The 22637-nt window shown below is 42.7% G+C and overlaps 1 protein-coding gene across 12 annotated transcripts in view; it reads right to left on the minus strand.

The window, feature by feature from the left end:
- PTPRM (protein tyrosine phosphatase receptor type M) overlaps positions 1 to 22637 on the minus strand; it is an 838757-nt gene that overhangs the window by 361060 nt on the left and 455060 nt on the right. For all 12 annotated transcript variants that reach the window (XM_061595686.1, XM_061595700.1, XM_061595730.1 and 9 more), the window contains exons 8-9: positions 15785 to 16093; positions 13571 to 13680 (exon numbers count right to left, since the gene is read on the minus strand). In XM_061595686.1, the coding sequence (XP_061451670.1) occupies positions 13571 to 13680; positions 15785 to 16093 (419 nt within the window). The remainder of the gene's footprint in view (positions 1 to 13570; positions 13681 to 15784; positions 16094 to 22637) is intronic.

Genomic DNA, 22637 nt, shown 5'->3' on the forward strand with positions numbered 1-22637 from the left:
TTAAACTTGCATATCTCCTGCTTGGCCGGAGTGATGGACTTTCGCTGGCTGAGTTCCAGCTCAGCTGGGAATGCCCAAGATCTGCTAAACCCCTACTCTGCTCCTGGCGCATCTTGGGTTTGGACTGCTGTTAGGATCCCAAATGTTTTGCAGTAAATATCCTCACTACACAGTGAGTTAGGTCTTTAATATTTCAGTTTTAAAAATCAGAATACATGGTAACATCAAAGCCAGAAAGAAACATCATAGCTAAACAGGAGTCAAACCACAGTCTAAGTCCAATTATATACTATATGACATATACTATAAGATACACCATAACATAGAACTCCCTCCTGGGGGAGATCAGGCAGACTCTTTCTCTGGCCATGTTCAGGCAGGACTGAAAGACACTTTTATTTGTTCAGTCTTTTGGAAGGGGATAGGAATATTCGGTTGCTCTAAATTTTAAAATTGTCATTTTAATTATGGTTTTTAGATATGGTCTTATCAGATTTTATGTTGTCAGCGACTGTGGACACTCTTTAAAAAGAAAGAGGAGGATATAAATTCAATAAATAAATAAACAAACAAAACAAAGCCAACATGTTTTATCTGTCTGCATGTTCCACTGTCTGTAAACAATGGGTTTCTATCAAAAAGTCCTGAAATAGCTCATCCAATTTCCTCCAACCAATGTGTAATTTGAAAGTTATGATTTGTTGGCAATATATATATTAATTAATTTTACAAAATGAGCATAAAGATTCTAGTTTCCCATGTCCACTTTAGCACTCAGCTTCCCTATTAGCTCCACTCTACTCAGCTCCTGCAACATCAGTCCATGGCAGCAAGAAGGGTTGTGTCACTTTCGCCCGCTGCCAGCCAAGACCACTGTGATATCAGATCAAATCAGCCAGTCATTAACCTGGTTCAGAAATAAAGATATCACACCAATAAACCATGGTTTATCAGACCAGGAATAAGTTGTGTGCCCCCACCCTTTGTGCATCCAACTTCAGCTTAGCTTCTTTCTATGATGTCTGAAGTGGAAAATCATGGTGCAAGGGTTCCCTCCTAAACAGGATATTCTATTGTTTATTTATTATGATAGCTTATATCCTATCTTTCGACTATAAATTAGTACTCAAGGAGGCTACAGCATCCAAAAAATGCAAGCAAACAATTAAAACAATGATTAGATATCCTGGTTTGGAGGGAACTCTTAAATCACAGTTTTCCAGTTTAAATGTCAGAAGATACTGCGGTTCAACAAACCATGATATTCTCTGAAGCCCAGTGTGCAAGGGAGTATGCAGGCATATGGTTCATTTATTGTCCATTGTTCATTGGACTAAAGTTATTATAGCTGAAAAGGCTAATGCTGAATGGTAGAGGAACATGGGAAGCTGCCTGACACAATGGCTGCTTTCACACATGGGGCGGATTGCATTCATTTAATGGATTAAAAAGGTAGCGCTTCTGTCCCAATTTCAAAAATCCCTTTCACACTGCAGTACCTGTTGTGTTAAGGAACAACAGCTTTTTCAGCCGATATACCAGCATTTCGCACAACTATCTTTCACACAGCTTGTTTTCGTCCCTCATCCATGCACACTGTTCCTCACTGTGTAGGAGGTCTAAGATCTTGTCCCGTCGCCATGCAAACCCTCTCCCTTTAGGATCTGACTTTTTAAATTGTTTTAGTTGTATCAAGACGGGGGTGTGTGGGAAATGCTGCTGCTATCTGCGCCGATGCCAGAATACCGGTACAACATTAATCAGGCAAAACAAAAAACAAAAAAAACCCCATGCGACTAAAGGGTGGGAATGCACTGCATGTTGGGATGCCTGTCACATGAGTGGCTGCAGCTAGCAATAAACTCCTGCAATCTTCCGGGTTCCCAGACTTGCTAACGGATTATTTCTGGTATCATTTATCATGGAAATTAGCGCTACATTCCACTAGAATTCTGGAGTCAGCTTGTGCATCATGTGAAAGATCAAATATAATGTGCAAATTACGAGGTAAGAAATCGTCAGAATAACGGAATAAAGTGCAGTGTGAAAGCAGCCCAAGTCAGACCATTGGCCATCTAGCTCAGTGCTACCAATATTGATTGGCAGTAGCTCTCCAGATTTTGGGGCAGGAATCTTTCTCTGCCCTACCTTGAGACACTGGAAATTAAACTTCAGACCTTTTGCATTCAAAGCATGTGCTTTACCACTCAGCTACAGCCTTTCCATCTTATAGCCCATGGGATGTGAACTTTAGTAAAATTCAGTGGGTCATAAATGGTATTTTATTTATTATTTTATTTATGAAAATGTATCCTGCCTTTCATCATAGATAATTTCAGGGTGAGTAACAACATCAGAATACAATAAAAGGTAAAAAAAAGACATCCAATTAAAACAATAATATAATATAGTTTGTCTTCCCAACTGTCCTCACACAGGCCCAATAAAAATCATTGTTGAAATGGCTGGAAGGAAAGGAATATTTCCATTTGGAGCTGAAAGATGGATTAACATAGGCACTAGCCAAACTTCAGAGGGAAGAGTAGAGGTGCTAGTGCCAAGGAAGTGCTCTGGTGGGTCAGAGCTCCTCTGACATTGCAACCAAATGGGCTTCCCCAGCTGATCTCAAAATCTGGGTAGGATAATATGGGGAGGATAATCAGCTATTTAGTGCTTTATACAAACTAACACCTTAAATTTGGATTGATGATGAAGAGGACCCAGTATACATCTTTACACTGGTCCCACACAGAAAGGCTCATTTAACACTCTGGCCACTGTATTTTGCACCAGCTGCAGTTCCAAACTCTCTTCAAAGATACTCCGCATACAGCAAGTCACAATAGTCCAAATGGAAGGTTATTAGAATGTGGGTAACTGTGACCAGGCTGTCCTTGTCCAGGAATCACTGCAGAAGGTGAACCAGCTACAGCTGGAAAAAGGCATTCCATAGCACTGAGGTTACTTGAGCCTTAAGAGACAGCATGGAATCTAGAAGTACCCACCACACTACTGACATGATATTTTAAGAGGAGTCCAACCCCATACAGAACATTCTCAGGAACCACTAAGCCACAACACCTCCATCTTGCCAAGATTTAGCTTCAGATTACTGGCCTTTGTCCAACCCATTACTGTCTCTGTGTATCCTTCAGCAATATAAACCTGAGCTTGCATCACCTTAATTTCTGATCTTAACTACTTTCAAATTATATGTGGCTCTAGACATTACATTATGTAGAAGTGGGTTATCCTGTGCTGTTCCTAAACTTTATTATTGTTATTTATGAGTAGGTGCTTTGTTTGTCAACCACACAAGTAAATAATATTTTAGAAATAATATTCAAAAATTCCTATTTTGCAGTTGAGCAAAACTGAATAGAGAAAATGCACAGAACATTGTGTATGGTTTTAAGGGCAAAAGAGGGTACTATATGACCACTATGTACTTATGCAGTGCACAACTATGGAATTAATTTGGATATCTATGTCTGGATTTTGTCATTTAAGTTTCAGTGGGACATTAGCTTCTCTTCATAGAATTGCAACTTGAACCATATAAACACAATTTCCAGTTTTACTGAGATCATTTCTGTACAGGTCAATTACAGGTTAAATTAACTTCAACTCAGTGGTGACCCAGTGTAAGCTCATAATTTACAAAACCTCTCAGTTTTGCTCTCTGAGATTAGAAAAGGTTACTAATAAGTGGAAAACTTAATTCAGATTAGTGTACAGGTTTTATAAGACAATACGCAATGTTTCTGGGTGTCACACAAATAGGTTTCATGCTTGAAATATTGTGTACTCTAATGGATCGAGCAATTGTGGCACATTTCTAAAATATTTTGGAACTGGCGCAACTAATTTATGGCATACATTTTAAGTGGCAGATATCAACATTTATGCTCATGTTAAGTTTTAATATTACTGTCATCTCATAGGGTTTACCTCCTGACTACTCACGTATCTATCTCTTAGGGCCTGATTTCCAAGACCTGCCATGCCAGTAAATACATTTTTAGTATTGAGACAATGCAACATTCACATTTGTCCCATGTCACCCAAAGCAGCTAGGGTGGTGGATCCAGGGAAGGGATGTGGGGCAGCAAAGCAAGACTGTGTGACTGAAAATCACACTTACATTGTGGGAGGAATGGATGTAGGGGGTATTTAAGACTGCCCCAACCCTTCTCTGGCCTCTTTTGCTTCTGTCATGCCTTCATCAGATGTGTCTTTGGAGGAGAATGAGGAGGAATTGAGTGGAGTGCCACAGCAGACCAAGCAGAGGGAACAAGCAAAATTCCCAAAGATGCAACTCAAGACTCCCTGCCACTGGAGAATATTCAAGACACAGATGGAACCCCTCAGCCTTACTCAGAGAGTGAACAGGTGGTCCCTCTGCTCCCTGCAGAGTGAAGATGCCAGCGAGTAACCCAGCAACACAGGCATTCTGGCCATTTCAGGTTGCAAGCCCACTAGGGCTTTCTCCAGTGGTTCCCCAAATAGCTTAGCTCCCCAAAAAGGGGAGTTGGCCAGGTGGCTTTGTGAGCCAGGGTCCACTTCCCAATGTCTGAACCAGAGGTTGCCTCTTGCCACCATGCTGGAGGCCATTGCCCTGGTGTTAAACATTATCGCATCCCTTCTAGCATCTACTTGGAAGGCTGCTGCCAGTGAAAGCTTCTTCAAGCCATCCTTCACTTGCTTTGGAAGGTTGTCCCTGGCTGCCAGCTCAGTTGCCCACATCATGTTTGCCCGTGCAAACATGGATGCAGCAGCTAAAGCTCTGAAGGCTGCACCTTGTGCCTCGAAATCCCTGCGCAGTGCAGCATCCACTCTCCTGTTACAGGCATCCTTTGGGTCCCCTTCCCCTTCAGCGGGGATAGTGGTGGAAGAGGAGAGAGCAACAACTGCAGAATCCATAGCAGGAGTCTTTAACTGCCCCATCACCACTGGAGCAAAGGAGTAGTACTTACTCATCAGCTTGTGCACTGGTTTGTGTTTAGCAGGAGAAGCCCATTCTGCATTTCATAATGCCTGGAAGGGCTCTGGGAAGGGTAGAGTATCTTTGGCTGTACATCTGGGAAAGCTGTTATGGAGTCTTTTGAGCAGTGGATGTACTTGGTTCATCTTCCTTGGGCTGTTCCTCTGGAAGTCCTAAAATCTGTCTAATCTTTGCCAACAATGTGGGGAAGAACTCTGCCTGGAAAAGCCTCCCCTTTGGTGGTGGGGTCTCCACTTCTTCCTCAGAGAGCTCTGTGATGCCCTTCCCTGGCTCTCCCTGTCAGGTTCCTACCTGCTCGTGGTTACTGCCTGTCTCTAGGCACCACCAGGGACTCCACCAGTCCGGACTGTCCTTTTTTATGGTTTCTCTCCCCGCTTTACTCCACTTTTTCCCACCTTTTGGCATATACCACAAGATAGACAATGTTGTTTTACATCTTTGGAGATGTTTGACCAATAATAGTGTGCAGCCAATCTCCTCTTGGTCTTTTTTATTCCCAGATGTCCTGCACATGGGACATCGTGGGCTACCTCTAGCAATCTGGTTCTGTATTTGCTAGGTACTATCAATTGCTTCACTGGTTCACATTCATCCTTTCTCTCAGCAGGCATCCACAGTCTATATAAAATCCCATTTTCACACACAACTTGATTCCTCAGTTTGTCAGTGAAAGGAATCTGTTGGGTCAGGGCTTGCTCCTTTATTTGATTCTAACTGGTATCCTTATTCAGTTCTTCTCTGAAATGCTCTGTCTCTTCCCCAGAGACCACTTGATACAGTTTGTCTCCTTCAGCAGGCCTGCCAAGGGTTGCTATGGGGACCTGAGGCTCGCAAACAGATTCCACCCTGTTTGTTTCAGCCCCCCTTAACATGGCTTCTGTTTCTCTGCCAAGTTGCTGTCTGGTCACCACATATATTTTCCCTTGTGCCCCCATAACATCTCTTCCCAGTATCACTGGTTCTTGTTGTTGGGCATTAATGCCTGCTTTATATCTGCCCTCTCGGCCTCTCCACTCCATTTTCACCAGGGCCACAGGCAAGCTTTCTGGTTGACCCCTCACTCCTTGGATAGTCACCGTTTCCTGAGGTAATATTTCTTCAGATTTTATTAAATCTGGCCTCAGTAACGTCTGAGCGGCACCAGTGTCAAGCAATGCCCAATAATTTGCCCCTTGTACACTCACTTCCTCTCTCAGACTTGAATCAAGGTCTGTTACTTCTGTCCAGTTTATCTGGCAGAACTGAACCTTTTTTGTGGTTAGTTCTTTTGATTCTATTTTTACTGCCCTTGCCTGAGCAGGATTACTAATGGGGTTGGCAACCTCACATTGAAAACATAGGTGCCCCGGTCTACCACATTTGTAGCATAATTTCTCCTCTGTTTTAGGGTACACAGATCCACTCTGGGGTGTCCTGTGCCCTTCAGATTTTACTGGAGGACTCACTTGCTGTGGCACCACATCCTTTCTGCCACCATTATATGGTCTGGGTTTAAACTCTCTTGATGTTTTCCCCACCCAGCCAGTTCTATTGGAGGCAAAGTGATCCGCCATCTCTGCGGCCTCCTGCACCGATGTAGGGGAACGGTCTTTGACCAGGAGCCTTATTTCTGGTGGTAACTGATGGTATAATTGATCCAGTATCATGAGGCTTTTCACCTCTTCCACTGACTGAGCTTTGGCACTACTCATCCACTTCCCAAATATATCCATCAGCTTTGCTCCCAGTTCAACAAAAGACCTCCCTGCTTGGATCTGACAGTTTCGGAATAACTTTCTAAAGTAGTCAGGTCCCAGTCTGAACCTTTTGTATACTGCCTCTTTAAACTCAGCATAGGTGACGGGCCTGTCTGAGGGGAAATATTGGTATACCTCTGCCAATTCCCCTTTGATCAGGTTTGATAAATACTGCATGTATTTATCTTCAGGTAGCCCCCACAATTGAGCTGCCTTTTCAAAGGTTGTGAGATAAATTTGAGGATCTTGACCAGGCTCATAGACAGCAAAGTCCTTTGGAGTAATTTTTATTTTTGCTCCATCTCTGTCTTTCCTTTCTCTCTATCCAATTTTAATCTTTCTGCCTGTAATTCCGCATCCACTCTCATTCTCTCAGTTTCCATCTTCAACTTCTCAGTTTCTAATTCTCGCTGTTTATCTTTCCCATCAGCTTCCATCCTCAATCTCTCAGTTTCCAACTCCCTCTGCTTATCTTTTTCCTCAGCCTCAAAGACCCGCTGCTTTTCTTTCTCATCAGCCTCACTCCTCAATCTCTCAGTTTCCAACTCATGCTCCCATCTTAACTTCTCTCTCAAGTACTCTATATAAGCGGGATTGCTTGAATATCCTTCTGGGGTCTCTTCCCTGACAGGTTGTTTTTGCTGGGCAGTTGCAAATCCTATAAGTGCTACCCTCAATTCATCTACCCCTTTACCCTCGTGAGGTAAATTGAATGTTATGCACTTCTCCACCAGCTCCTCTCTTTTCATTTTTATATATTCAGCCATGGTGTTCGAGTTCACTCACTCTTTGCCACACACTCTTTGCGAGTCACTCTCACAAGTAATCTTGTTTTGTTATTTCTGTTTGCCACACCACTGTTAGGGATTCTCTAGTATTCGTACCACCGCTACAGCCAACACCTGTGACGTAGTCTCCTTTGTCACCACGTGTCTTTGGGACTCTCTTTGGTTCGTATCCCACCGCTACCACCACATGTGACGCCCTTCCCTGGCTCTCCCTGTCAGGTTCCTACCTGCTCGTGGTTACTGCCTGTCTCTAGGCACCACCAGGGACTCCACCAGTCCGGACTGTCCTTTTTTATGGTTTCTCTCCCCGCTCTAGCACAGATCTCAACAGATCCCCCTGCTAGGCAGCACCACCAGTCACGTCCTATAACCAGTAGTCCCAGAGACTCAGCCTGAGTCTACCTCAATTAGGTTACCTCTGTGACTGCGTGCTTAAGCTGTCCCAATCCCCTTGATTTATTCAGACTGCTTGTGGTGTTATTCTTCCCTTCCCCGCTGCCACCATTTGTTATCCTTCAGCCTTGGTATTTACCTTACCCTCCCTTCTGGTCTGTGAAACCCCAGCCAAGGATCAGGCCTTTGGTAAACCAAAAGTATTTATTAAATATAACAAAGATAACAAGATTTCTTTAAAAGGCACTTAAGCATATGGTTACATCTATTCCTGAGGTACTGGTCTTAGTATTAATCCGAACTCCACCCTCTCCTCACATCCACCAACTCTCCACACAATCTCCTCTCAAAACCCACCAAAACAACCCTCTCAAGTCCACCAACGTCCACCCAGATTTACCTGTCATTCTTCCTTTTATACTGTCAGCCATTTTAAACATTCAGCCAATCATCCAACATTCTACTGCCCATTCACTCCCCCTTCCTTTTTCATTATACTTACCATGTATCTCCTATACAAACAGCACTTACCCTATTTACACTAATACAGGAACATCACAAGCTCCCCCTCCTCTCTATCCTCTGAAGAGGAAGAGCGCTCCAAGTCCAACAGCTGTAGCTGCCTGTCTACTCATCACCCTCTTGTTCCCTTGCTTCCTTTTGGGGTACCAAGAGGAGTGAGTGCCTTTAGTTTTATGTTTCTGTTTCTCCTTATGCCCTTCCTAGGGGTGCACTGGTGACCAGGGAAGGAGAGGGAGGAGGGGGACAGAGAGGAGGAGATGGAGGACAAGGAAGACGCTGGTAAAGGAGACCTGAAGTGTCTCCTTTTCTTGTGCTCCAATTTGGATGGGTGCTTCCTCTTATGGTGCTTGATCTCTAGGCTGGGGTCTGTCTCAACCTGTGTTGGCCCTGAACTCCTAAACTCCTTGACCACAATGCCCCTTATCCATGACCGAAACTTGGGAAAATCCTCCTGCCCCGGGAGAGGGGAAGAGGAGGGGTCTGCCAAGTGGCCTCTGCTCACCCCCTCCATGTGGTGCTCCAGCGCCTCTCCTGACTGCTGAGAGTGAGGATCTGCTGCTGCATCAGATCGCTCTGCTCCTCTTCCAACAGCGTAGCTTCCCCTCCACTTGCCACTGCAGGTGATGTGGATTTAGAAATAATTTAGAATTATGTATGTTCAGCATATGTCCAGTTCAGAACGAGAACCACCAGTCAGAGACGAGGGTGCAATCAATTCTTGTTTTATTAAAGTAATGGATACATCAAAGCCTGTGCGCCTCATAGAAACCCCTATGCTAACTCACTACAATCCCTAACTGCACTCTAGACATGCTCTGCAACTTGTGAGGAAAGTTGACTCAGCGCCCACTTCCGGGCGTGGTAGCCTCTCACTCCGTTGTACACACGCCCCCTTCTGCCCTGTCCGCTTCTCCCGACGTCGTGAGCGTGGTGAGGGGGGGTGAGCCTCCGAGGCTCATCGGAAAGCACAGGTTCCTGATCGGCAGCCGGGAGAGCAGAGGGCGGGGAAGCAGAGGGCGTTTCTAAGGTACTGCTTGGTGAAGGAGGAGTGCCTGCTCTCTCAGGAGCATCCCCCAACAGTCCTGTGGGAGTGCTGGGGGGCTGAGTGCTGTCCCATTGAGGGGTAGGAGGGAAGGAGGCTGGGTCCGTCACCCCTGGGCTCAACAGCATAAAACTTGTGTTAACTAACTTGAACGGCAAGGAAAGGCCCCAGGTCCCTTTCAAGGATCCTTCTTAGAAATCATTATCTCACAGACAGTCTCAAGGCAGGAAAGAGGGAAACTGTTGGAGTTACAGGGGTGGTGAAAGGACATAAGAATGGGAAGATGTTCTGTAACTTTCTCTAACTTTTCACAACCACAATGCTTTTTGCGCATGCTCTAGTGTAAGGCTTGCAAATGTGTATAAATATGTGTGTTAACTTTTTCTTGAGAAGTTCCTCAGACCAATGATGGCCTGCTGGAATATCCCCAATGCATTGTTTAATAAAGACTTATAACTGCTAAACTCAGAGTGGTTATTTTCCATAACACAGGTGGGAACAAACACAAGACCTAGCCGACCCTAAGGTGGGGGTGGGAAGGGTGTGATAGCACACCGAGACCTAGTGTCGCCTTTCCGCTCTGTGCGTGAGTGAGCGAAGACCACGCCTTGCGCCTCGCTGCTACCACTGTGGATTCGCATCTCTGCTGCTGAACGGATGGGTGCCAAAACACCCAAGGAAAAAGCCTCTATTGTGTGGGCTAAAACACAGTTGTGCCTCTTCTCCAAATGAGAAGGCGCAAACTGCTGCCCACAGATTCACTCTCTTGCCATAGGCCTAATGCCTCTCTATGTGTTTGCCTCCCCCCCCCCGTGCTGGGAAGTCGGATAGGGAGGGGAAGAGAAGGAGAAGAACGGGGCGGGAGGAACAGTGAGAGATGAAGAAGTGTTGAAAAAACAAGGTGAGGTTTTAAGGAAAAGCAAGAGATTGAAGATGGCTGGCTCTTAGGGAGCACAGCCAGACCTCAACCATCCACAGCAGTAGGCAGGCCAGGTCTGGAGAGTGGGATGGCCCCTCCCCCTGGGTGAGGTGATCTGAAGATTGAACCCTGCCTACCACGCCAGGGGGAGGCACCATCTCAAGCTGTAGAATGCCCTCCAGGAACCACTGGGAAATGTAATTTCACCAGCAAGGGTAAGGGGAGGACGGGAGGAATGAGGGGGACATTTTGAATGTTCAAAATGTAATACTATTTATGAAGAAAGCTTAACAAAAATTATTTTTTTAAAAAAATAACACACATAAATACATAAGTAGTTAAAATGTTATTAGTACCATCACTCAGTTATTTGGATGCATACGTCTCATCCACCTCACATAGATTGCCATTGTTACTTATTGTAACCAGAAAGAAGTGTCAGCCTTTTATAACATGTAATGTATGCACTGAGAAGCTTGAATTCAATTGTCATTCTCTACTTTTGTTAATATAAATACTGCCAAGTCTCTCTTTATTCCAGAAACTTAACATGTGGTGGAGCTGCACTGTTCCCTTAACCTCCCTCTAGCTGTGTCAATGCTACAAGCTGGGGTGGGTAGGGGCTTATCTCACCCCACCAAAACTCACTTTTAGGAGGAAAGAGTTATGTTTCCTTTAGATTTTCTTATTCCACACACTACCAGAAAGCCCACTCCCCACTCTGCCTGGCACAAGTAGAAATCCAAATTCTACACAAGTTAAGCAAAGCTGTTGCTAGGGACCTTGCTTTCTTCCCCACTCCCCAAGCTTTTGCTTATAAATAACATTGGCTACAGAAAGCCTCAACCCTTCTCGATACTTCAGTCTCTCAAATCCCAGCTATCAGCTGTCTTCTGCTGCTAGTAACTGCTTCTCTCTACTGGGAATCTCGCCGCCACCCAATAACCATTTTTGCCCTTATTTGCCTTATGTCAGTCTACTGTGTAGCTTTGTCATTGGTCACAGTTAACCCTGCTATATTTGGTAACTAAGCTAAGAATTAGGTGTGTGTTAAAAACAAAAACAAATGAATTTTATTTATTAAACAGATGTAAGAAATATAAACAAGTTTGCTTCATATTCAGGTACCGGGTGCATGTGGTTACAAGATAAAGATTACTGGTTTCATTTATCTTATTCTTTGCAACTCTCCACAGGGAATAAAACCCCAAGCCTGCCTGTCTTACCCCTCTACCTACCCGCTCCTGCCAGATATCTCTTCACCATCCCCCATTCACTCTGCTAATCACCGCATAGCATTCCTCAACATTTTAAATCACTCGCTCCCCTCCCTACTCTCTCCATACCACAGTTACTGTAATATTGACCCCTCCAACCTTTATGTTTTTAACTGATTGTAACAAACCATGAAAAGTGAAACATCACAGTGGTTGGAGGTTGGAGCAGTGCTCCACTGGTGCATTTGTAATGCACCAACCTCACCCCTCTCTCTCAATGACCTGGTATGCGACACCAATGCAGCTCGAGGGAGGTCAGGTGAGCACAGCCACCAAGATGTCGGCTACTGCTTTATTCCTGTCTTGTTTTTGTATTTCTAGATATGGAGAATCGACCATTATGAATTTCTCCTTCCCAAGAGACCTTGGTGCAACCTGAAACCTGCATAGTGCCTTAAAAAGCCCATTTGAATTTCTGCTACGTCCTCCTGCCCTCCATCTTTAAACTCTTACAAGATGCAGATCCACCCCCACCCCCACCCTGCATTGTTAACCATATAGCCTGATGATGAATTTTGGTGAACTTGAAAGCTGCAACTTTTGGTTTTCATTTCAGTAACATTTCTATAAAGTCACAGGGCAATGAGAGGCTACCTAAACATAAACTAGACATCAGGAAGTAAATATGAACAATGCTATAGAAAGAATATAATCAAAATCTCTGGAAAAAATGAGAATAGTTTTCAGGCCATGATGTGTGGAAAAAGATGATGCATATAATCATTGATGAATAAGAGTGCACCACCATGTAGAGGGCAGGGGAAAAGGGAAGAGCTGAGGGGAGGGGAAGAGCAGGTTTGGTCATTTCCATGCCTATTGAGTTCAATGGGATTTATTGCCATGCAGTCATGGTTAGGATAGGTGAAACTGACCATAGGGGAGGAGAAAGGGAGAGAGGGCTAGAGTGGGGAGGAGGGGGAGGAGGAAGGGAGAGGGGAGGGGAGCAGAGTGGGGGGAAGGAGAGGAGAGAGGGGGAAAGAAAGAAGGGGTAGAAGGGAAGGAGGAAATGGAAGGGGGAGGAGGTGGTTAGCTCACTGGTGTACCAAGGTGCAAACCGGGCTCCACAATGCCGGTGAGTGCACTCGAGGGCAACCATGTCAAGAGCCCGACATGCCTCGCTATTCCACACCGTGACAAGGACTTCACCAGGGTCACTTGCTCTATCTACTGGGAACTCCTCCATGGCATTCAGGAATCCTGTGGATTTGATTAGTCTTCAGGATGTCTAACATTAGGGATGGAAGGATCTATCAATTTCGGTTCTCTCAGTTTTCCAATCTTAAATTCAGTTCTTCAAGTTCCTGCCGAAATTTGTGATTTTGCATCTGTGTTGGAATTGGTTTTTAATATGTTTTTAAATCTTTTTTTAAAAAATATATTTTTACCTTTTTTTAAAAAAAGATGTTTTGCAAGCTTAAAAAACATTTTTAAATATGTTTTATTTTAATGTATTTTAATGTCTGTTTTTATGATGTTTTAAAGTGTTTTTAGTGGGGTTTTTTGCCGCCCTGGGCTCCTACTGGGAGGAAGGGTGGGATATAAATCAAATCTACCTCACTTCCCTGATTTTTGTGTGTCTTTTCACTCTCCTTGACCCAGCTGAATGCTGAGAAATTTGTCTGGCACAGATGTTCAAATTATCCCTCCTGCAAAGTCACAAGCAGCACCGCTAACACAACTTCAGATAATCCTATTACAAGACCAGATCTCTTCATCTGTGCATCTCGAGTGTCTAACAGAATACGCAAGTAATAGGAAAGTATTTAAAAAAATGTTATGATGCAACAATGGATGACTATTATCAAACATATATGAAAAGTACTTTATAAAATATATTTTACATGATTTTACATCAAGACTGCAGGGTAAGCAAAATGGTAATGCATACCTCATATAGGGTGATCACACCATATGTTTGCACTGGTTCCCTCCACTGAAGGAAAATCTTCTCCTCAAACATACTTCCCTGGATAGATTCAAGCGGTACAGCACTTGGGACTAATGGGTAAAAAACAAAGATTTTAGAAATGTGTATTGTCAATTAGGAATGCTGCATTAAGATTCCACTGTTAAAGTAACATGAATTCACACCGTAAATGCCAAGTGAGATATATTCAGGAGGTTTTAAAACAGTAATGGCTTATCAATGGCAGAAGAATATCTAAAGTCTTCTGTGCATTGGGTTGCTTTAGCAATCATGCAGGTGGCACATCAATGGTCAGAAGGTAGTTCCCAGTGTTTTTGCAAACCATGTAGTTAAAGCAACAGAAATGGGCAGAAGTCCTTATATTGTTTTGACCATTTAAAGGGTTCTAGGTGAATACTTTTTGCTGTATTTAAAGATACACACTTTGCTTTACTTTGCAGGTTCCAAGGTTCTGGATTTTCTTGTTAGTGTTGTTAGGAACAGATTTAGAAAAAACTAATATGGTACTTCTTGTTTCAAACCATTTCCAAAATATAAATTGCTCTCCATGTTGACTGTATGAGAAAAAGCTGTATATATCTTTGATGAAAGTCTATATATGTAAGAAGAAATTTCTACAGATGCCAAGTTCTCTGGAGAAATGACAGTGTCTTTTAATTCCACACAGATCTGACTGTTGGTGAAAAAAGTTTTAGATGGGCCTGTGCTAACTCAATGGAAAGATACATATTACATTTAAAGATGTAAAACTCCTATATAGGGCACTGGTGATTTCAGCTAATAATATTTCAGCTGCATTAAGATGTATTATAAAAGTTTGAAATGACTTGGTTGGAAATATTGTTTAAAATAATGTTTGTACAGAATACCAACATAGTCTATGATACTACAGAGAATTAAAAAATGAAATCAGGAAAAATGTAGACTGCTAGAGGAAAAAAACACCCAAGAGAAAGCATGACCCATATCTGGCGGAGCTGTCCAGTCATACAAATCTTTTGGGTTCTACATTTGAGAAAAATTACATGAGTAACAGATATAATTATTCCATCAGATCTCAATAGAGTGCTATCAGATTTTTTAGAAGTGATGGGCTCACAGATGGAGAACACCCTCCTCCCCATTTGATTAAGAACAGAAAAAGAGAACAAAAGAGAAAGGCAATACATTTGAGGGTTTTCTAGATAGTATGAGACGCATTCAGTTTTAAGGAATATGAATTGGATTAAATTTATGGAATAATAGGAACTGGTTTATTATAATTTATTATTAATAATATATATATATATAAAGTTTGTATAAGATTGTTATATATTAACATTTGTATATATTTAGTATGATAATTAAAATTAACAGCAGCAGCAAAAACAAAATTATTTGCACATTCAGAGTGAGGGCAATACTAATCCAGGAATAGCTATATTCACTGTGCAATCCCCGATTCATTAGTATATCCTTAGGTACTGGAAGTAACAGTTTAAAATACTGGGGATGAAGCAGCAGGTTAAGGAATACAGAAGCAGCAAGTGGAATGTGAAAGTGAAAGTGTGAGAGGCAAAATGGGAGATTAGGAGTCGCTTTTTAAAATATACAATTTCCACCAAAAATAAAACGGGGACATTTGGTGCAGCTTGTATATACGTGTATATGTATACAGGTTTGGGCCCCATGAGCAGAACTCTACTCATGGAACACTCCTGGTGGCCTGGAGGAGGGTGCTGATTTCTCCTTTCCTCTGTAGCCCCCTTATCCACTGAAAAGCAGCTCTGGATGGTTGGGGGAACCTCCAGTAAGTGCTGTAGGAGCTGGAAGAGGAATGAAGGATCGACAAATGTCACCTCCAGCCTCTGCTGGATCTCAAGCCCATCTGTCTGGAAAGGACACTCTGGATCCAAACCATAATATATTGTGTGTGCGTGTGTGCGTGCATGCATGCGCACATGTATGTGTACCACTGCATACTACATTGAATTCATTTGCCCATGGCAATCATGTTGGTTCTCAGTATCCTTCACCTTTATACCCCCTTCCTCCAATAAATCCTTAACACACTTACATGGAGTTATACATATGTGTTATTTCCATTGGACTACACAAGCATAAGCATCTCTAAAAGCTTGTCTATTCATATTATATACATTTAGTAAATATATATATATACATATTAAAACTCACCATCTTCATCCGTTTGTACCACAATCTCTTGGCTTTCTTTCCGTCCTTCAGGATTCATAAGAACCAATTTCACACTGACATTTGTGTATGGGGACAAATTAGTTATAGTATGTTGAGGATGCGAATTGTCAGTATCCCAGCTCACTTCTTCTCTGACTTGTTCTTGCCCACTAGCTTGGTAGCGGTAATGGACCGTGAGATTGTACCTATGGCAACGAGTAACATTGTAGCCAAATGGCTCCCAGGTGATGGTGATTTGTCGGGATTTGATATCTACAACTTCTAATTTTCTTGGCCCACGCACAGGATCTGTAAAAATTAAGACATGCATTTTAATATAAGTCCTTGTATCTGATGTATGGTTGTGAATGTAAATGCTGTTAAGCTAAAAAAGAAAATGGGAGGAGGGAAAGAGCATAGGCTCTGATCCACAGAGTTTGTGCTTGAAGGTCTGTGAATGGACAGTGACTGAATCGATGTGCTAACTGCACTAGCAGTTTGTTGGAAGAAGGGGTTTAGCCTTATCCTTCCATGGATTAAGACCTCCGATGTATGTTGGGGAATGCATTAACAAACTTGCAAACAGCTACTTTTATGAATGCAGAGCAAATAATGATGAAGCACCTTAACATTCTTTGGAGGGCTCAAAATGAAAAGCAGACACACAGCAACAAAAACTGTTCAGCTTTAGTATGATAAAGTCATAGTCTGTGATGACAACAGTTGTAGGTAATAAAAATTATAATGCTTTGACTAGTACAGAATTGACCCCAAAGTGCAACCATGAAAAGCACAGCACTGTTTCTATCTATACTGTCCAAAGCAGTAAGGGATTACAATGGGAAACTTAAAAAAGATGAAGAAGCTTCCGTCTTACTTTCTTGCCTTACACGTCTAGTACAAGACTGTTATTAGTAGAACTATTATACAAATTTAGCCGTAATCTGATTTTTATTTCATATGAGAGTGCTCAACAAGATAAAAAACAATGGCTAGTTTTATCTACTGCTTTGCTAGTTGAAATGCCAAGCAGATTTTTAATGAGCTAGAAATCTCTTATACATACAGATTAATATGCATCTGCTAGCTCATGTTTATTAATCAACATATATTCACCAACAATGTTCCAAACACTTGCAACAAGATTCCATCCCTTCTGGCTTCTAATAATTCCCTGCAAACTTGCAATATTGTTCAAAGATATTTTTCATTCTACCTTAAGTTTGCAAGAAAATACAGTAAAATCACATGCTGTATAGGCTTCGAAATCCATGGTTAATGTTTTTTTCTTGTTTGATATACATTAATTTTTTTGAATTCAGGTCCTTCTAAACTTCTATTGTCCATTCTGACCTCCTCTTGTCCACTGCCAAGAAACCATCTGTTTTGCAGATGTTTGTGGAAATCCTAGCATATAATACTGGTTATAGGAAATCCATGGAAGAATGGACCCATCAATAAGAGTACTTCCATCTTTGTCTCATCCCTGTCACCCCTATTTTCCTACTTAACTTTGATCCCCTTTACCCAGCTACTGAGCTTAGCCAAGAGGATTTCATAAAAATGCCAATTATATGCTGATTCTGATCACTAACTCTGAACCATCCAAAGTGGGGAAGAATTTCAAGAGCAGCTCATTCTATATGACAGAAAAGTATGTGTCAGACATCCCCATCGTTTTGATGAGTGACTGAAGTCAGTCACGCGTGTTAGCTGTGGACAAAGTGATGGGCAGGGGACGTGGGTCAGATTCACAGTGAGATGTGAAGAAGGGATCCTACTTGAGGTGCATAATCTGTGATTAGCCACAGAGAGAGGCTGAGAAAGAAGCTGGCTGGACTGGCATTAATGCTAGACATAAGAGATTATCACTGCCAACTTGTCTGTGCCGTCTGTTAATGTGTGTGTAAAGCAGTTGTTCATTGAGTCAGGTGGATAGACTGTATGTTCTGAGAAGCAGATCCTGGGACCTTGCCTAGCTGCTATAGGCACTTCGCCAAAGGAACTGAATCACTTTTCCTCTTATTGTTACTTGAACAAATGTTCCCAGCACTTGTTGCTACCTTTCATAGATGTCTCATTCTCTCATTCAGGAGCCCCACTTCTCAATAAAAATAACCTAGCATATAGATGGGCATCAGTCCAGATATTCATGTGTACTTTGTGATATACAAACAAATCTTCAGCACGTGTTTCCCCATTACTTTCAATGGATGTAGAATTATGTGCACAACATTTTCCATTGCATTTTTCATTGCATAGTGAAGGTTTCTCTGCATGCTTACCAATCTTCCTGAGCTCACATGAGCTTGTACTATCAAGCAAACACTTTTATTTCCATAAATTCTTCATATCTATATTCACTGTGTAGAATTACTTAGCTTTGTTCAGCTAAAAGAACAACTTTCCCATTGGTTAACGAATGAAGTCTACATAAAATGCCAGGACTTTTTTTTTTTTTAAATGAAATTCACTAAAAGAGTATTCTTCTATTTTGTAACTGAATTATGTGGGTTAAATCCTAAGTATGCAGGGCTACATAAATAATAACTATTCCAGATGAACTATTATTATTGTTTATTATCACATTTATAGCCTGCCTTTTCCCAGACAGCCTCCCATCTCAGTACTGTCCAAAGACAGACTTTCTAAGATTCAGCAAAGTTGCTATATCACGTGCCTTTCAACCATATCCTTGGAATTAAAGTAACATGGATAATACTAATACTTAACATTTGTAGTGCGCTTTCAGGTACTCAAAGCCATTTCACATGCATTATCTAATTTTAATTCTTAAAAATCTTGCCATTTCATATTAAAGCATTATCCCACATTGTAGAGAGGAGGGGCAACTGGGAGAAAATAGTCTGTCTAAGATCACCGAGGGCTTGATCACATGGAGGGTTAATGCGGATCTGGTGCTTTTTGTAGATCCTTTTAATTTGGACCGTTTACATTATGTTTTTGCCAACGCGAGTGCATTCAGCTGCTATTGCCTTTAAATCCGGATTAAATCAATGTGATAAAAATCCAAAATTGGTTTGAAAATCTGCACCTGCTTCGGTGCCCATCTGCTGTGTGATCACGTTCTCCGTTGTGTTTGGCTGCACGGGTTGTTCACCATTTTAGATCCTCCCTTTCTCCGCCCCCACACTGTCTATGGACATCATTTTGTTTCCTGCTGCTGACGAACGAACTTCCAGTAGCTCTAGCCTTCCTTTCCCCCACTTCCCCCCTGAACAGGTTCCCTCCCTCAGTCCTTTAAACCAGTGATGTGCTCCGTTTACTTGCTATTTTTACTTTTCTCTCAACATATATTTTTATATGTTGTGCTCAGACGTATGCCGCTGTCCTCGTCGTGCTCCTTGGTGGCCGCAGGAGGGTGGCGGCGGTGGCGGAGGAGGAGCCCCTGCTTGGCTGTTGTTGTATCTCAGATGCTCTACCATTCCTTTCCCCCACATCCCCTCAGCAAGTTCCCTCCCTTGGTCCTTTAAACCAGCTATGCGCTCCCTCGTCGTGCTCCTTGGTGGCCGCAGGAGGGTGGCGGCGGTGGCGGAGGAGGAGCCCCTGCTTGGCTGTTGTTGTATCTCAGATGCTCTACCATTCCTTTCCCCCACATCCCCTCAGCAAGTTCCCTCCCTTGGTCCTTTAAACCAGCTATACTCGCTCTTTTACTTTACAAGCCGGGCAGGGGCAGTGAGGGAAGAGAAGGGGCACTGCGCTGCCACTCTCCCCTGTGCTTCTCTCTGCCGGGGGGAAGAGGAGGAGGAGTCACTTTGCTCCGTGCCAGTTTGTGGGGAAGAGACCAGGTGGGTATTTAGGGCCAATGCTCGGGGCATGGGCGGGCGATCAGCCCCTCCTCTCCCCTTCTAGGTGGTGGCGGAGGTGAGCAGTGCTGCCGGCCAGCGAAGGCTGCCTTTCCTACAGCCAGCGTGAAAGCTGCCTGCGACCAAGGAGGGAATAGATGCAGCCCAGAGAGCAGGACGTGCCGTGGGATGTGCCAGGGCAGCCCTGCTTGGTTTTCTGGAGTGGAAGGAGAGAGGGGTCGACCCGACCCTCCCATCTAAGACTTTCCAGCTGGGATGCAGTCTGGGGAAAGCTCCTGCAAAGCCCTGTTGCAACTAAGGTCTTGTTCACAAGGAGGCTGTGTGCGCGTACACACACAAACACAAAAATATACACACTGAGCACTATAAACATTTCATTTCTTCATCACAAAAAGGGCTTTGTCTAGAGGAAATGAAACTGACAACAGAAAAAAGTAATTTGGTGTCAGTTATATCCCTCCACTGTCTCCTGGCTTAGTGTGAAATTGACAGAAAACCTCTCCCCTTCTCAATTAATGATGGGGATGTTCCGGAGGGAGTTAACATGTAAATTTGGGGGAGGGGCAACAAGGAAATAGCGATACTAATAAATGCAAACGTGTGTGAATGCAAAACAGGAAATTGGAAGGTAGGGAGGATGGACGTGTGTGAACCATGGAACTCTATCGCAATGGAAAAAGCTTCATATTCGATATGGATTTTAGCTTCCATGTGAACCTGGCCCTAGTGAGTTGCATAATGTCACCTAGTGAGGCAGAGGCAACATCTGAATTAGGGACTGCCTGATTTGTAGATCAGTCTGTTAACACAATACCACACCATCTCTCAATGAGAACATGTCTCAGTCAAGACAATGAAATTTCCAAGAACTACAAAAAGTTAATTCCTCAGATTTCTAATTTTAAAAGAAGTATATATAAAAAAGGGAAACTAGAGATCTCTTGAGAAATTTTGCCATTTTTACAGTTTAGCTTCATGGCTAAGCCCATCTGTTTAGTGTTCCTGATAGAGCCAGAAAGGCTACAGCAAACCTACATGAAGAAAAATCTTAAAGCAACACTTGTTTGCGTCAGGTGATTATTCTCTACAGGCAGTGGGCCACTGCCTTAAATAATCAAGCCTTAATGATTTATCAACTTAGTAACAAGGAAAGTTCAATTTAGCAGTGCTAATCACAATGCAGACCACATTCATTAGGCTTGAAGAAAAAACAGGCCTGCCAAAAACAGTTTACATAGCACGGCAACCATTTTGTATGCTACACATAAATCTCACAGGCTTTGGTAATAGGGTAATTAATTATGTTTTCAGAAACAGCACATTTATTTTGTCCTCACTTGGTATAATTCCGGGGGGGGGGAGGGAGAGATTATAAAAATAGACCCTTCCCAATTTACAACTGCTTGACAGTCACTGGACGACAGCATTCTGAGCTACTATGATCAATCCTAAACAGCATGAATCATATGGCCAATCTGAGCCCACTGATTCATGATAAGAGGTCAGGATTACTTTCCTAAAGAGAGCAATGTTTCATGTGCCTCAGGCTTAGTCTGATACTTCTTTGTAGTTCCCTTGATGGTGTCGGCAGTATTTTTCATACTGCTCTCTTTCTACAAGTTTTAGCTAGGTATCAGGCAGTGAAGTCTGACAGTTGCAGCTCGTGACCTTAGGGACCAGTACGTCCAGTTCTAGCCGCTGGCATTTTAGCATCCTATTTAATCAGCAATCCTGGCTTCTTCGACATTCAGCAGTGTTTTTCAGAGGATATAGAGCAAAAACTGACTGATAGGATCAATTTCCATCGCAGGTTCAATTCACAGCTCATTTCTCAGGAACTTCATACTTTACCTCCTACTACAACTACTGTGCCTTTTCAGAAACTCAATTTCAGAATCTGTAAGAAACATTTAAGTGTAATGTTAGGATCTTGTCACTGATAATCAAAAACTTGAGTTAGAAGCAGAGCTCATGCTGCAAGGGATTGCTCCACCCTGCTGCCCTGTTCATCACAGGCTGCAGATGCATTTTGAAACAGATGAATAAAAAAATAATGGGAGGGATGTGCTCTTATTTTATTCATTTTTTACAGTTCTTATACAGTTGGATCCAGAGCTTTTGGGAGGTTGTCTTCCTGTTAGTCCCAACGCTTCTTCAGCTCTGTTGCTCTATATCCGCACCACCACCCAGAGAGAGATGACAAAGCCAAGCCGAGGCATTTGTCACTGCTATTTTGGAGAGAGGACAGACAAAAACACTGGCAGCTAGGTCGAGGAGTTCCAGTGGTTGGCAGACACACAGGCCTTGAGAGATGAGCTAATAGGACTAACAACCTTTGGACAGTATAACTGCAAACATTCTACACGAGATGTGTTATTTCCACTCAGTAACCTCTCATTTTTTGTTATTTTTAAATTTTGCAACACTTATAAACTTATATATACTTAAATGTGAAATTGCTAATCTTCTAACAAATATATGTAACTTGTTCCTAAGATCAGCCTCTATACCCCAGGAACATCCCAGGCCTTGTGAAATTCTCCAGTATTTTTCTGGGCAGTGAAATTGTGGTGACAATTTCAATTTCTCCAGAAGGAAGAATTTTCAAACATTTTCTTGAGAGTAGAATCCATCACAAGCAGTCTCTGCAGCACCAGCTTCTCTCTTTTTTCCTAAGAGGTTTTTTCCTTATGGTTTTCGTATTTGCTGCTACAAGCTGCAGCAGCAAGCAGCTGTGTTGGCAGCCTGGCCACCGTTTGGCAGCAGCTTTAACATCCCAGACTCAATATCACTCAGGAGCATTGGGGGGAGGGGTATGGTGGACGCCACAAAAATGGTGGAGAATACGGGAAGAAAATCCTGCAAAGTGGTCTGTTTATAGGAGGAGGCAAAAATGAAAAATCTCAGAAATTTTCTCAGAAAAATGTGTTGAGAAATTTTGGCTCCACTACAGCTGCTTCTGGCAACATCATAGTCATACAATACATTGGACCCATGAATTAAAATTAAATGAGAAGCTTCCTGTA

The sequence above is a fragment of the Rhineura floridana genome, chromosome 1 (assembly GCF_030035675.1).
Source record: "Rhineura floridana isolate rRhiFlo1 chromosome 1, rRhiFlo1.hap2, whole genome shotgun sequence".
Classification (NCBI taxonomy): Eukaryota; Metazoa; Chordata; class Lepidosauria; order Squamata; family Rhineuridae; genus Rhineura; species Rhineura floridana.